General features: G+C 40.2%; 1 protein-coding gene across 1 annotated transcript; it reads right to left on the minus strand.

Moving 5' to 3' along the window:
* Positions 1–2,768: 2,768 nt before the first annotated feature.
* Positions 2,769–16,491, minus strand: COPS3 (COP9 signalosome subunit 3). Its single transcript, XM_044980450.1, has 12 exons — positions 16,275–16,491; positions 13,136–13,265; positions 10,513–10,625; positions 10,368–10,417; positions 9,310–9,402; positions 8,359–8,538; positions 6,793–6,933; positions 5,692–5,865; positions 4,480–4,566; positions 3,903–4,016; positions 3,346–3,426; positions 2,769–3,087 (listed from the first exon to the last, which is right to left on the minus strand). The coding sequence occupies exons 1-12, from the start codon at positions 16,327–16,329 to the stop codon at positions 3,034–3,036; spliced, it is 1,272 nt and encodes a 423-aa protein (XP_044836385.1). The 5' UTR covers positions 16,330–16,491; the 3' UTR covers positions 2,769–3,033.
* Positions 16,492–16,949: the final 458 nt, after the last annotated feature.

Below are 16,949 nucleotides of genomic sequence, written 5' to 3' on the forward strand. Positions count from 1 at the left end.
GAAACCTACAAAACTTTATTTGCAAGAGTCCCAGAGGCTGTACAGATGCCAGAACTGAGTCACCCTAGGCTGTTGTCACTCTTGTCCTACTTCAGCCCTTGCAACTGCCACTGGCTTGGGGCACCATGGCTCATGTTAGATGGTAAGCTCTAGTGAGCTAGGATCTTGATTACAATTTTCAAAGCCAACTAGAGGATTTATCTATCCAGCTTCTGTCAGTTCCAATGAGAATGGTGTGGCTAAACCTGCCAGCTGGCTTTGAACACCTCAACACATTTTTTAAACATTTAGAACACTAAAGTACTGTAGCATAAAACAAGGACTATATAACTTGGAAATGTTATAGGTGTTTACACACCACCCTTTAAACTTGTTCATGTGGCTTATTTGACCAGTGTGAGGACAAAAAAAGCAAATTATACAACTGTTAACAAGCAGCTGTATCAAATCGACTGCATGACTAACACTAGTTTGCTCAGTGGTACTATATTAAACTAAGTAGTTTGTTGACAGTTATTTGAGACAAGTCCACAGAAGCACAAATAGGAATGGCTTAAACTTGTATAGTTGAACTATCACTTAGAAAATAGATGAAGGTTGGTGGGTTTTTTTAAACTATTAAAATGCTTGTTATATTCACTTCCTATGCCATGTTTTTAATTATTCTTCTATGTGAAAGGGGGCCTTTTCACACATTTGTATAAGCTGCAGTTTGTGGTTAGCCATTTTCTGTATCTGTTGTGTAGTGACTGCACATAGTGAAGGACTTTCACAACTCAGCTTCGCACTTGAACCTGCAGTGCTACCAATCTTTAAGATCTTTCTAGAGGACCAAACAGGATAGCATATTCAGCATTTAGAATCACCGCAGGATTAAACAGGAGAGAAGGTTGGGAAGGAGCAAGGCCCAGATTTGTAAACATATTTAGGTTCAATTTAGAAGCCCAAATCCCATTTGGATTCAAGAGCATAAAGCCCTTTTGAAAATGAGACATAGGCTCCTAACTCAGTTGAGGCATTGCAAGGCTGACTGCCATCATGTCCAAATGTCTTTAAAAATCTGAGTCTAAGGCTTAAAATCACAAATCTTTACTAATTACAAGTGTGGCAAGTCAAATTATGAAAGACAAGGACTTGCTGCAAGGTTAGGTGTGAAAGCTTTCTTCAATATAGAAGCTGTTTTATGATGGGAAGCAGCACATCCAAGGATATGTCTACACAGGAAAAAAAATATACCCTGCTGCAGTGAGTCTCAGAGCCCAGGTATATAGACTGGATCCCATGCTAAAAATAGCTGTGCAGATGTTCTGACCAGGGCTGTTGAAGCCTACTGAGGGGGGTGGGTTTCACAGCTCAAGCCGGAACATCTAGACAGCTATTTTTAGCGCTGTAGCATGAGCCCGAATCTATAGACCTAGGCACTGAGATTTGCTGTTGTAGGGGTTTGTTTTGCTGGGCAGACATACAAAATAATGGAGCAAGCCATTTGAGGAAAGAGTTTTAAACAACACTCATACACCAGCTACAGATGAGCTTGCACATCGTTTTTGCTTTTACTGGAGAGGGCATACCTCTGTCAAAGAAGGCTCTGCTAGATTTAGAGCTCTTTAAAACAGTTCCCAATATCAGCGTTAGAAGCACAGGTGCTCCATAGTCACACAGTAATCTCACATGGAATAGGGCCTTCAGTAGTGCTCAGCACCCAGCAGCTCCCATGGAGATACTTAATTGGGCACTGTGGGATGCTGAGCAATTCTGAAAAATCTGACTCAGTGACAAGTTTATGTCTGACAGCAGGAGGGCAGCAGTGACAGCAACTGTTTCAAAAGTGCTCTGTTAACAGTGAGAAGTTTCAGATACACAAAAACTACAAAACTAACAGCGAACCTGTTGATTCAATGGGTAAACTACTTAAATAATTCAACAAGGCATCTATGGTTGAAATGAATCCTTGGATTTCAAACTGCAGAACACTGTTCCAGCATACGTTACCTCCATATGATATGTCTGCTTTTATATTAGTAGTGTATTAAAAGTGCCACAGAGAGGTAAGCCTCAACTGTAGCTCTATAGTACTCTTGTACTTAAACGGAATTCACATGCACAGCCAAGTTCCAGGCTGTTTTAAAGCTCCTTTATGTCAGGTTGTGTAGTCTTGAGCCACTAGAGTTCTTTTCAATGCAAACTGGACTTCACCTCTGTCTTGCTCCACAAAATCCAGGTTTTAAAGATACCCTTTTGTTTAGCTCTAGAAATTTTCATCTGATTGCAAGAATATCCCATTAATATTGAAGGACATTAATTCTACCATTGGTTTTTAAATTACTGGCATAAAATAAGTAGTTGTCATATATAGAGGACCCTAGAGCCTTTTGCGCTCTATGGCAGAGCCAGCTAATGCCACATTCTAATTCCATACCAGCATGGGAGTGCTATGGTAATATTCTCAGCCTTTTGGGATGAAGAGGGTTTATATTTAATCACTTAAGACAGCTGCCAGCTGGATTGGGTAGGGATAGAATGTAAGTTTACAAAAATTGTTACTCTTAAATAAAGTAAATTATTTTTTCTATACATTGATAAATAAATCTGTATTTATAGAGCAAACGGAGTCCAAAATGCTTTCAAACAACAAACTAATAATTGTCTTGTATAAGTGACCCATACTTGTTTGTATTCTTCCCTGAACAAACACACTTTAAACAAATTTTGTAGGAGAGGAAAAAGGACTGCTACAGAAACAGCAACATTCAAACCATTTAAAACAAAAGGAAGATTATTTAATGCATTAACGATGTTAATCTGAAGATAAATAAATCCACAACAGACTTTAAAATTTCTTTGAGATTTCCTTTCTTTGCAGAGAGTATTTTTGAAATCATACAGTACTGAGAAGGTGTCATTTTATTTTCTAAATGTCCAGGTGAAAGCCTCAGTTCTCTCTGCTCTCTTCATAGGACTTTTCAATGCCCAGTCCAAAAGGTGGTTTTCTTTAGCTTTTACTTTAAAACTGAATAGTGGCCAATGTTAATTTCAAGAATAACTTGAAGGTTTGCTTCCTGAATCATCTTCTTGAGAGCCCATACTCTGTAAGGGAAGAAGAGAAGTTAATTCTGTAAAAATTCTTTCCCGAGATTTTTCATCCTAAGCATAACTCTAAAATGTCTAATCACAAGAGATAGGAAAATAAAGTACACATGAAAGAACCTACACTCTCACTTTTTGCACAGTGCTCACCATGTGGCATTTACCCACTTTCCACATCTGACTTTGTTTTAATGTATGGCTTTATTTAGATTCTTAAGTTCAGTATACATTCTCTGTGAAAGACCTTATGTCAGTTACCTTCTGCACAAACTGAGGGTTCACAGTGATCTCTTGATCCATGGCTTTCAGTCGTTCATCAAGCTCTATACATTTCAGCATCTGAGAAAGGCATATTGAAAACAGCAATCTGATTAGTTGTCTAATTCCATGTATAGCTCAGATGTGTTATGAGCTAATGAAAAGGAAGCATTTCAGAGCCAATGTTACAGATGAACAAGATTTTTAAGTAGAAGAGTAATTTTTCTAGTATTTAACTCAAAGTCAATCCTATTGACCTCACATAGTCAATATTATGGGGTCAAAGTGCTGGCATACCTCAGCTTGTACCTAGCATACAATAGGGAACTCAGCACTGATGGTAACTGCCTAGTAGAGATGGTAAATGACAACAACCTAATTGCTATAATAGCAGAATAATTTCATAGCCCTGCATTTCTGCTATATTGAGATGCTTCACCTTGTAAAGCACCTGCCTTCCACTAATTCAAGAAGTGAATGTATCACAAAAATCTCTCCTTATAACACCACTGTTAGATTCTGAAGGCAATAGCAAGAATGTAGTAAATGTTATTTACCTCCTGATCAATGTTATGAAGCATAGCCGGATTATTGTATTTTTCAGGATTATCATGGAAACAGACCATACCATCTTTCTGATTAATACTTGCAAAGATTTCACCATCTTCTATCTGAAAGAGGTGAAACAGTTTGTAATACAAAGATTAACCTGAATACGGAAGAGTAAAAAAAAAAAAAAAAGTTTAGATAGCCCACAGTAATGATTCAAACACTGATCTTAAATATATTTTAGAACTTAATCATCAGTCTTGGTTCTTCCTTCTCAACAGTCTATTTCAAACAGAGGAATGAATGTACCTCATTCTACTACAAGGCAGGCATTACCAATGTTTGGTTTGGACTAAAGCAGTTCAGAAGTTTTCAGCCAGGAGGTGGGCAGCCTAAAAATCAGGGCAGACTTCCTGTAGCTTCTTATTTGCCCCCTACAAAAGTCCTACACCAGACAATTGAGGATTGTCACTGCTAAATCAAATATTGATTGGTCACATCAGAATATTAACAAATTATAGTCCTTAAAGCTATTTGGGTCCGTTTTGTAATTAAAAGCCATTTTAGTCAAGTAACATTCCTTACCATGTGAAGGACATATTTTTCTGCTTCCTGCGGCCCCGATAACTGCACTCTACTTGCCATATCTTGTAATGACAGGGTTAAAAATGTCTGAAAGTTAGAAGCATAGCAAACCATTATAATCTGAAGCTACCTGCTGTTCCTACGAGTTCTTTATGGACTACATAACTAACCACATTTTTTTAAACTGATCTGTTGACTGATAATGGTGGGAACATGCAGAATAGGCAGGTAGTACAAGAGTATCATGGAAAGACTGGAGTCATTTCTTCAGTGGAAACTGATGTTTTATATTGCTGGGTGCACGTATGTGCACAACTGGGTGACTATTACCAGAATGCTTTGTTTACAATTCTTTCCTTCCTAAGGGAAGCCTAGGTGATGTCGAGCTTCCTTTTTCCCCCATGAATGTTCTCTGCCAGACTAATACAGCTATTTCTTTCTAGAGAGTATCACATGGTCTTGAGGTCTTTCTTTTACACACAAAAGCTTATGCCCAAATAAATCCGTTTTAGTCTTTAAGGTGCCACTGAACCCCTTAACGTTCCCTGATCAACTCTAGGAACCAATATGATCTCTACTCATAGTTGCATGTGTAAATGACCCCACTTCTTTCCCAATTCTTCTGCCACTGGACAGTCTCACCCTTCCTCCTTCCTACTCGAGAACTCAGATGAAGTTGTAAAGTTCAGTTTCCCACAGAAGACAGGCAACCTGGGGGCGGGGGGAAGACACACCATCCTTACTGACTTCTTTGGCTACATATAAAAGTTGTGGGCAAGTTCTCAGCTGATATAAGTCAGCACAGCCCATTGACTTCCATGGGGTAGTACATCAGTTTACTCCAAGGATTGGAAGCTTCGGCCTAAGGAGGAGGCAGGCAAGTGAATCTATAAATGTAATATAGAAGCAAAGAGCCCCCCTACTTCTGTATCCAGAGCTCTTTTGTACTCCTCATACAAAAATACACATTCACCTTTATTTAAAATATGGTTAATTTTCACTTCTCGGTAGCACTATATTAAACAGATGCATTTTTTTAGTAAATGCAACTACTTTTTAAAGTGACTATTACAGACAATCAACGTACTGTAGATTGGATCAATCACAATTTCATATACACACAAGACAATTTCTAGATTAGCTCTTCCAGAAATAGTGTGCTAAATCCAGAAAGTCTGGATGACTGATGCCAAAAGAAAATCTGCACCTTACCTTGGTTAACCTCTGTATATTCTTTTTATAAAGAGATGACAAGCACTGCTTAACCAGCCCCATATTGTTATCTCTGGTGAATGTTTCACTATGTTTGTTGACCAAGTTTCGGAGCTCCGATGGTTTATTGGTTGAATAAACTTGTGCTAATTCATGGTATGCATTACTAAGGGGCTGTAATTAGAAAAACAGATTTTTAATGCATATGGAATTCAATTTTACAACAGTCTATTTAAGAGTTTTGCGCTGAACGTTATTTAAGCCACTCTTATTGTCAACATCATAACACTTTTTTTTTTTTTTTTAAACAGGGTTCAGGTCCCCCTGTGAGTTAATGCACTAGACTTTCACCTCTGAAGATCTAGATTTAAAGCTTGTAGAACACACATGAAGTAAGTTTGGTGGTTTCAACCTAGTTCCCAAACATCTGTTCGTATCACAAAAGCATAAAAGTCAGATGGTAGGCTCCTTGAGGCAGGGACTGTCTTTGCACTCTACCTATATTCAAGCCAAGGGGGTCAGATCCCGCTTAGGGGCTTTAGGTACCACTGCAATATTAAATATCCACATTTAGAATCTCTGCACAATAAACTGAATTATTTGTTATAGCATTGCTGAGATTCAAGCAGAGATCAGCCATGTGAAACTAGAGGGTTTGTTTTGTTTCAGGACATGGACACCGCACACAAAGAACTAATGGGAAACTTAAGGAGTCTTGCTTACTGTCTAGCAAAAGAAGGCGGCTAGCGAGTTCACCAAGTGCATTAAGATGTCAGATTGATAAATGTGAAGCCAGTTTATTCTTTTGCCAGGAATCTATTTCTATTTAAGATGTAAAAACTGTGTTGCAACACAAGTGCTTATGTTTAAAATATATATAACTGAGAAGGCATGCAATCACTTTCTAGCCATGCCTTTTTTTCCTGGCTTACAAACAAGCACAAGCCCGAATGACATTTGTTCATAACATTTCCAATAATCTAGAACAGTAAACAGAACTGCATAAAAGATCCAAGGAAGACAGATTCTTGGCAAACATTGCAACTTTTTATTCTGAATGTATAGTCCAGGTTATTGTTCAACTGCCTTTGAAAAACTTACCTTAATGAATCTACCCACTATCTGAGAGGTGTACTTCGGTAGCTGTTGAACTTTGCCAAGTAGTATCAAAGAAACTAGAATGTACTTTTTATACGATTCCAACATAATATGACTGACTGCCATGGCTGGAGTAGTTATTGCCTAAGCAAGAGAAAGGGATGGGAATAAAAAAAATGAATGTCACTGGCATAAACTGTATTAAAAATCATTTCTAGATTTAAAACTCCATATGTAAAAGAGAAGTGCTGGAACATGTAATTCACCAGTGTCTGTTACGGTCTATGGAAATGAAAGTTTGTTTAGTGAGAATCACTCAAAAGTGCCTAAAAAGCAACTTCTGGACCAGCTGTTCAAAAAAACATAATATTTTGTATAGTGAAACTGGTCTTAAAATGACCCCAACAAGGGTCAAAACAAAAAACGTTTTTCATTTAGTAGTGGTGGGCTTTAAGTACAGATCAAGCATTGTACTTGAAACCTTTGGGAGCCTTTGAAGAGATTACTTGTAGGAGGGGCTGGCTACTGAAGGTAGTTGGGTCATTTTCCATAAGATTTGTATCCATTACAAATACGTACAAAGGTTTTGAAAAACTTTACATCATTCATTTGTACAGAAACAATCATTTAAATTCAAGAGTGCCAAAAAGGTTAGAGGGAAAGTCAAGTTAAATCCCTTTTGTGTCAAGGTTTTACCCCTGCTAGAACACCTACAATCACCAAAAGAGCGGGGGGAAAAAGTTGACTTTGTGCATTTGACCGCATTTGTCATCTACGGAATTTCCCATTTGTGGGTCTTCCATACAGAAACAAGGAGAAAGAAAAGCCATTTACAAATAATTAGAAAAACAAGAGTGACAGCAAACACCAAAAAATTAGTAGTGATTTCAGGGGCAGGTGTACTACCTGAAACCACTAAACAGATTTTTCTTGAAGTTAGCATGCGATTTTAAGTCTAAATACATGTTTATGAAAGTCAGCTTGTGAATTGTTGCCATCCACTATGAAATAAGAAACGAATGGCAATCCAAGAAAGTTTAAAAGGAGATAAAAAGCAACACAAGCATTTGGTATCCAGGCTCAGCCATACAATCTTATAGGCATGTAACCAGATCCCTTGAGGGTTCTATGTCATAGTAACACTTGAATTTTTGGCTGGAAATGCACAGTGGGCCACTATTTGCAGTCACACACAATTTTTTTTCCTATACAGCCCTGATTTAAGCAGAAAAGGATATAGCAAAATCCTAGAATAACTGAAAACTCATCTAACTTAGATCTGCTAGACAACTGTATGTGGTGCAGATATAAAATAGCAGTAGTGAAGTGTATACATGGAAGGCACTCAAATACTGTGGTGATGAGCAGCAGTATAAAACTCCAGGATAGATATATTTAACACAAGTAGAGGTACAAAAATAAGAATCAAAGACTCTCATACCCTATATTATGAAAAGAGCCATAATTGATTTTTTTGGGGAAGTTTAAAAACCCTATACATACAGTTTTGGACTTTCAACCAATCACATTTCTGATCTTCCCACAGACTTTTGATTCAGAGAAAGTTACCTGTTCGTAAAAGTAGAGCGCTCTTTCAAAGTTCTTTAGCCCAGTGTATATCATCCCACCATAGTAGTAGTAACATAAAAAGTGCTTCGCATCATATGCCCCATTCTCTTTACAAATATCCATCATGTCCACATCTAGATATGGGAGGGCAGGTTTAAAGCATTTTGCTAACAAACAGAGCTACAAGAAAATAAACCAGGGTTACATGACCAGACACCTCTATTCCATCTTAAAAAACAACTAAAATTCAGTTTAGTACCATTTATTAGTCTCAGTGCACTTTATTGCAAAAATGCAAGTAGCAACACAATCCAGGAAATGGTGCAATTCCAGTAGTGTTTTACTATAGGCTGGTCGTAACCATTTAGATATTGCAAGATCTACTAACACCACTGATGAGCCATTACAAATTATCTTAACGTTAAAATAACTCCACCCTAATTTGCAAATCTGCCTGAAACATTCCACACAAGCTAGCCTGAAGTGCCACATGGTTCATCCCAGTTCAGGCCCTGTGCCCTGGGAGAAAAGAGCAATGCAAAAAAACAGAAAATTCAGCTCAGAGAGATTGGAAGAGACGTGAAAATGCCTCATGCCATTGTTGAGCAAACCTCCTCTGGATAACACTCAACAATGTCTGGCTCTGGAAGGAGCTGTGTGCTGCCCTCCTCTTCAAAAGGAAGGGTCACCACCATCCAGACTTTCAGAAGTGATAGGGGGGAGAGGGGACCAAAACAAAGGATCTGAGAGGATCCTTTATAAATCCCATTCTAATGATTTCCATTATTAAAACGTCAGCATATCTTATGGTTTACTACTGTCATAAAACCCACTATACTTGTACCCATTCCTCCATTTCAGAAGAACGAAGCAGACATTCACCCACTGCACAAAGGGATTGCGCCAATTTAAAATGTTTACTCTTGATATAAGCCTGATATAATCTTTTACCTGGCAGAGATCTGCATGTATTGAGGTCAGCTGGTTTGTGTTCATCTGCATCTTGTCTATGGCTTGTCTGAGAATGCCAATTCCTCGCAGGGGCTGTCAGAAATTACATCTCTTTCAGATAATTTCTCATAGATGGCAGCACATTGGATCTTATGTTGACACTTACAAATGAAAAATAACACTAATTGATAGGTTACATTTAGTAATAATTACTCTGAGGTTCCCCCTTCCTTGTAGGATACTGCAGTCCCTTCTTAAGAGATAAAATTATCCTTGGCTATTAAATAGCCTTGGTTTGCTTCTCTTGATGGACTACTAAAATTTAGCATTTCTGCTGCAAAAAGGCAGTTCTATTAAGAGCACATTATATGGTTAGAATACTAGAAAATTACATTCTCAAAGGCCTAATCATCAGAACACCAAAAACATGACCCTGTTCACATTGAAATCAAAAGCAAGACTCCCAATTAATTTCATTTGGAACAGAACTGGCTTCAACCCTATTTTCTGACTCTAAAGAATAATAAAGTGACTGGAAAGCTAACTTCTTAACCTTACAAATGTGTTTCTCAAAGCTTTGTGTTTAGTTAATCCACTTTAAACCATCATCACAGTTTGTTGTATATTTTAAGACACCTACTCAGATGGTAGGCTCACGTGAAAATAATGCTGAAGCCAGTAACAACTGACTGACCAGTACCAATTATTTTGGTACAAACACTTATCTTTGTGTATTGTCTAGAGAACGTCAGCTCCATCAAAAAGTAATGAGCACAGTGATTTCGTATTTTGTGTATGTTCCATATCATGGTTTATTTACCAGTGCTTTCAAGAATTAATGGCATTTTCTTCCTTTTAGGATCTCTCTGAAATAACCCTTTTTAAAATCTAGTTTTGGATCCATTCCCTTCCTATACATATACAAAAAAGAATCTGCAGAGAAACTTTCTTAATGAGGAATTAGCAACCAATCTCAAAATAAGACTAAGTCTACTATGAACAAATTAAAGAACTTGGATATATAATCTACTTATTGCTACTAGGTGACATCTACTTACCTGTTTTCTTTCCACAAGGGCATTTGTTAACTGGTGGCAGAGGCCAGCAACTAGATACAACAATAAAAAAAGTGAAAATCACAAATACCAACTATAGCAAATGTAGATTATGTAGGAGTACAGAACAAATTGAAATTTCACTTACAAGTGTCTGTTGCATATCTAATGTGCTCCCCATTACAAGTGCTGATAAAAAGCTGGACCTGCGAGAATAATGTTTCGAAATCAGGGACACTTGGCATAGAAAACTTCACAAACCTAAAAACAAAACAAAAAATTAAACACTTAGTTTCTGTAAATAAAAAACTAAGGTATCATCCTGAAATCATCTCTGCCGGGGCAGGTAAACTTCTTCAACTATGTGGAGCTAATTGCAGACTTGGCCCAAAGTGTGTATGTGGACTTTTTTAGTTTGGCATATTAAAACCTTATAATCCAAGCTTAAGTACCTTGACAAACAACAGTCCATGGCTTTACAGAACTAAACTTTGCAAGTATGCTGTCTCAATTGAGAAGAGTAAAAGCATCTTAAACCCATTTATCTGACAACTACACTGATAATTGAAAATGTGATTAAAAACCGCTCACCTCCAGTCTTATGCAAACTTTCACTACAGAGCACATTACAGCATGTGAAGTAGTAACTTTAATAGCATGAAGAATACTATAATAGAGCAAACAAAAAAACAACCATAACACTGCACCACACATTCCCACTCCCCTCACATTCTTCCCCACCCTAAAGACACATATAAACAAAAAAGTTTGCACTTAGTTAATCACCACTTTTCTTATGGACATATCAACTTACTTTTTCAAGCTATATATTGCTTAAGTTTATTTTTTTGAGAGCAGTAGTAGTCTTAATGGTTTTGTATTCCCTCCACTACACCAAGAACAAACCACCACATTAGTCCTTCATAAGTACTTCCCATTGACCTTGGAAATATTGATGTACTATTGGTACTGTACCCTTCTGCTAGTTCTTCTTTACTGCTTTCTCTCTAGGTCTTAAGTATGCTTGTGGTTCCTTCTCAACTAAAATGTTTAGAAGTGTGTTTCAAGAGAAGGATTCGAATTCCTCTCATCTCCTCTGCTCCTCTTTGACCCTGAACTCTGTTTGCATATCACTACCTTCAAAACATTGCCCATGATGACACTGCCTTGACTATATCGCCACTGAAATCCTCATCCATGCATTCAGCAGACTTCTCCTTGACTGCTGCAAATCCCGGCCTATTATGTGGCCTTCACAAATTCCAACATCCCTCTGAAGCCTTATTCTGAAAAATCTCCAAGCACCTCACTCTACTTACTGCCCATTTATTTTAGGGTGTAGTTAAAAACTGCCTATATTCTTAAACTTCATTTACTTGTTGCTGATGGCTACTGACATACCTGCTATTCCGCTTGTCCCTTCACAAAGTCTTTCCACTGTTTGTTCCAGACAGAAGCTACAGTGTGGAAGCCTTGCACTATTTTCCTGTACTTCTGACTCAATGAATCCATCCGTTCAAATCTCATCATTTAAACATCTCCTCTTACTGACAGTTACCCTTCCTCCCCTTATTTGTTCTTAAAAACTAAATGTTTTAATTTACTCACCCCCACCCCATGTTTGGTGAGGCATGACAAAGATTGTGTGCTTTTCAAAAAAAATTGTAATGCATTTTTGGGATCCAACTTGCATAAAATGCAATACAAAGTGAAGTCCTCTATGTAGATTTGCAACAAGAGCTAGTTTTCTAACAAATGAAAAGGACATTTTTGTTTCAAAAAGTTAGTTTATAGCAGTGGTCCCCAACCTTTTTCGTCTGGCGCCAAGCCACGGAGGACCGTGGTGGCGGATGAGCATCCACCAAAATTCCGCTGACAAGCGGCAATGTCAGTAGACGTTGCTGCCGAAATGCTGCCGACAAGCTGCGTCATCCAGAGACGTCGCTGCCGAAATACCGCCAATAATCGGCGGCATCACCTCTGGATGACGCAGCTTGTCAACGGCATTTTGGCGGTTGCTTGTCTGCCGGCCAGTATGTGGGCGCACTCAGACACTCCAGCGGGCACCATGGCGCCCATGGGCACCGTGTTGGGGACCCCTGCTTTATAGAATCCCAGTGGTGCCACTTGTGAAGACACTACCCTTGAAGTTATGTGATGTCAGGAAGGAAAGATGGCTCCAACTCCCTACATACAATTTTTCAATAACTCATCCGTACCCTAACCCCCTACAACAGTTCAACTGCTCTCTTAACCTGCAAGATAACAATGAGACCTTCCAGACGGGCAAAATAAATGCTAGCTAAGAAACAGACAGCAGCCCACACTTCTCCATGTATGAAGTAACATTCTGCTTAATGTTATTAATCCAGTTTTCTTATATCCCATTTATGCATCATAGCTTAAAAACATTTGATTTTTTTGTTGAACCCATGAGCAAAAGTAATTATCTATGCAGACGTTCTATATATAATAAGAAACAGATGTTGCTCATAATTAAAAAAACCCTTCCTGGGAGCTGTTAGTCATGGTATTTTACCAATTTCAGAACTGGAATAATATAAAAAAAAGTGAAACATAAATCAATACTTTATTTGTAAAAGGAAAGTACACTATTAAGAAAAACAAATTAAGCACCAGTATGAAAACAGCGCAGTGAAAATGCAAGTATCCAACAGTAATAATTTTGGCTAGCAAGACACCATACACAGTCTGAAGTTTTGGAAATTATAAGTAAATTAAGCCTTTAAGTAAAGGAAAGGATCACTTACAAAACAGCAAGAACCCCTAAAGAGTGTTCTTGCACATCCAGGGCACCAAGCACTGTATCCAGATGGGAGAGATTTTTTGCTAGCAGTTCCCCGCTTTTATTGATCAATTCACAAAGCTGGGTCATTTGCCCTGAAATATGAAATACTGCTGTCAAAATTCAGTTAGAACACTAAACGAAAATTACTTAAAAGCAGTCAGCACATCCTCATTTAACACTTCCTTGCTTTTTCCTAGGATTTTTTTTAAAGAAGCAACTTCATTCAGTGAAGTAGTAAAACCTACTAGTTTGTTGTTGTTAGCAATAGCCTAGGAATCCAGACTCCCACGCTAGTGAGGGGACTCACAACAGCTTAAGCTCTCACTTTTAAAAAAATTTAGCTTCCAGTTGTTATGACTGCAGAGAAAACCTTTAAAAGATTAACAGATTGTAAAACCAATGCAGTATCATTTTCCTGAGTCTGCAGCAAGAACTAAGTGCCACAGCAGTTGCACAGAGTTTTGCCAAGCTATATGAGTGGAGTTTCACATTTACAGACACATATGCAAAGTCCATCCCCACAAAGTTGTCCTTGGACAGCACCCTGGTAGAAGTCTCAGCATCCTCCACCTTCTCAGCAGCTGAGGTGCCAGGAAACTAGTCTTCTCATCAGGGTGCTGCTCCTGAACCTTGGCTTCTTGAATGTCTGATCAGTTTTGTCCATAGCACTTTTGAGGTATAGTATGTGGTCTGAAAAATTTAGACTCAACATAATCTCTAGGATAAAAGAGATTGGAGAAAAATCTCTATTTTTTCCAGTTTAGTTTGTGCATACAACAATATTACATCCAGTCACCTGTAGTTTACTGTTTAGGAGATTCAGTACAGCATGGCGAAAGAGAAAAACATTGCAAATTAAAGAGTGTGCTAAACCTACAAAAATTGACAGAGGGATCAGAGGCAGATGCTGTAACTCAAACTGTTTTTACTTATCTTTTAAAAAAACATTAGATTTTTAAATCAACTGTGGGCCTCTGAAACAGACTTGGTTCAACTGTCTATTCTGACAGATTAGATACAAACTGAATTGAGGGTCTAACCGCACCTCCTAGAACCTTTGAATCTCTCTATATAAAAGGGAAAGAGATACAAACATTGTTCTCATATCTCTCTAACCTTTTCCTCCAAATTAGGATAAATGATGAAAATTTAGCTTTGAGAGAGGGGTGTGGTCTAATGGTCTGAGTGCAGGACTGGAAACCAGAAACTCCGGAACTGTAATTTTAGCTCTAATAATGACTCCCTCTATGGCCCTAGGGCTATTACTTCATGCATATATCCACCCTACTGGATCATTAAGAGAATTAGAACACTCTGAAGTTATATAATGCTGTCCAACTACTAAACACGATCAGTTTTGATAACTTTCCCCTATTAGATCAATTAAACATCAAAATGAATCTGTTCTGTCAACATATTGCCAGCCATCAAGCAATCTACATGAACACATTTCTAAACAAGTTGAATGTTATACAGTATAACTAACAGTTAAAATATATATCAAAAGAAAGTTTGAGCCCCACCCAGAAATAACTCAGTCATTAAAGAGATCAAAAGTGGACTTAAATTTTATGAGAAAACATCAGTTCTTGACCTGTTTCAAAGATATGAACATCCCACATAGAGAAACAAAGGGCTGGTCTACATTAGGTCTGTGAAAAATGTCATAGCCTGTGAGATACAATTAAGCTGCCCTAAACTCCAATGTCCGTAGAATTCTTCCATCAATCTAGCTACCTCCTCTCGAAGAGGTGAATTTACTACAGAGACGGAAGAACCCCTTCCGTCGCTGCAGTAAGTGTTTATGCTGCAGCTGTACTGCTGTAGCATTTCTAGTGTAGACATACGAAATAAACATAAAAGTAAAGTTCAGTATGTAAATATGGCATAAATTTGGGATTTGAAAAGGCTGGTGGAGTTCCGGAGTCGACGGGAGCGCTTTCGGGGATCGATATATCGCATCTAGATGAGACACGATATATCGATCCCCCAAGAAATCGATCACTACCCGCCAATATGATGGGTAGTCTAGACGTACCCTAATACTGACCTAATCCCCTGTGTAGACAGTGTTATCTCAGCAGGAGAGCTTCTCTCACCAACATAGCTACTGCCTCTTGGGGAAGTGGATTAACTATGCCAACAGGATAACTCTCTCGTGTCATCTTAGAGGAAGTTCATTAAAACACTGCAGCATTTTAACTGTATATTTGACCCAAGGTTAAGTTTACACTGCAGTGTAAGATAGGTTCAGATTTGAGGCCAAAGACTTTGGCAATAGCAGTCAGTGCCTGCTGCTTTCCTGTTCATCTGCAGGCTCGCTAACAAGCAACAGATACCACAGAGTGAGCAGCCAGGGGATTAAAAACAGTGGGAAGTAGCAATGGTGCCACACTAGAACCCAGCAAATACCACCACTTAGACCAAATACTACTGACCAAACAAATACAAGAGAAGAGTTTTACGTTTTAACGTCTATTCCTCGGCTGTCCTAGAAAATTCCTAAATTTCTGGCCTTTAAGACCAAAATGGGCCCTTACGATTACAGTCTGACCTCCCGCGTAACACAGGATGCAGAATTACACCACATGCTTTCTCCACCTAGCCCACAGCTTGTGGATGAACAAGAGAGCATCTTTTAGAAAGAGACTAAGAGAAAAGGGGGTGGGAGAGACTCCTACAGATGCCAGCCATGCTACCCTAGTGAGACTAAGGCAGGGCAGGAGGCAATTTAAGCTGGAGATGCCTGACCATGGCCCCGCAGACTCCAAGGCAGAAACAGCTGGCCGGGCCACGGGACAGAAGAGTGGGGGAGTCGGGGGATCCTCCACGACCCGCACATTCACTCCCATCCAGGGGGCGGGGCCTCTGGCAGCCCCATCTTGTCTCACACACCCGCCGAGATGCACCTGCGCCCGCGGGGCGGGGCGGGGCCCAGGGGAGCCGTTCGCGGCCCCGCGCTCTGCTCACGGCTCAGCCCGGGCTCTAGCAGCCCCGCTCCCCCACGGTGCCGGTCCCCTTCCCCGTGGCCAAGGCCCAGCCCCAGCCCTGGCTGCCCCGCGCCCAGGCTCCCGCTGAGCCCAGCTCCCCGCCGCGGTCACCTTGGGCCGAGAGCTGCCGGACGCTGTTGACGAACTGCTCCAGGGCGGACGCCATCTTGGCGGCTCTCGGCGCGGCCGCGGCTCTCCGGGGCGGGGGAGAGGGCGGGCAGGCGGCCCGGGCCGAGAGCGGCGGGGGGAAGCGGGAAGGAGGCTCCGCAGCGACGCCGCCACCACCCAGCCAATCAGCGGCGGTTTCGGGAGCCGCGAGACTACGCGGCTAACGTCACTTCCTCCATGTAACATCGCGAGAGCAATGGCCCGCGGAACAAACGCCCCCTGATGGTTACCATGGGAACCTCCTGCGCCCGCCCGGCATCACGGCCTGATGTAAGCGCGCAGACGCCACTGCAAGGGCCATGTTACAGGCGAAGCCGTGACTCAGCAACAGCTGAGAGAGGCCAGTCAGTGACGTAATCGCGCCACGTCATCTCCTATCTTCCTTCCTGCACAATATCAGCGTGTCGTCATGTTGCCTTAAACAAAGCACGTTGTGATGTCACCCGGCATCCCTAGAATCAGCCCTGCATCGCCTGGCATTGCCCCTTCCCATCACACCAGCATCACCCCCTCTTCACCTGCAGTCATGCCATCGTCCACCCCATCATCACACCATCACCAGCATCACACAGCAGCATCACCCCGTCCCCCCCGCCATGCTACCATCCACCCATCATC

This window comes from Mauremys mutica, chromosome 11, assembly GCF_020497125.1.
Source record: "Mauremys mutica isolate MM-2020 ecotype Southern chromosome 11, ASM2049712v1, whole genome shotgun sequence".
Taxonomy (NCBI): domain Eukaryota; kingdom Metazoa; phylum Chordata; order Testudines; family Geoemydidae; genus Mauremys; species Mauremys mutica.

Excerpts from the sequence above, each read along its gene's own strand:
- COPS3 (XM_044980450.1), bottom strand. The coding sequence starts at position 16,329 with ATGGCGTCCGCCCTGGAGCAGTTCGTCAACAGCGTCCGGCAGCTCTCG. Across the intron at positions 10,626-13,135 it reads TTAGGGGTTCTTGCTGTTTT|GTTTGTGAAGTTTTCTATGC; the intron begins GTAAGTGATCCT and ends TTTTGTTTTTAG. Across the intron at positions 3,427-3,902 it reads TTCATAACATTGATCAGGAG|ATGCTGAAATGTATAGAGCT; the intron begins GTAAATAACATT and ends TGCCTTTCTCAG.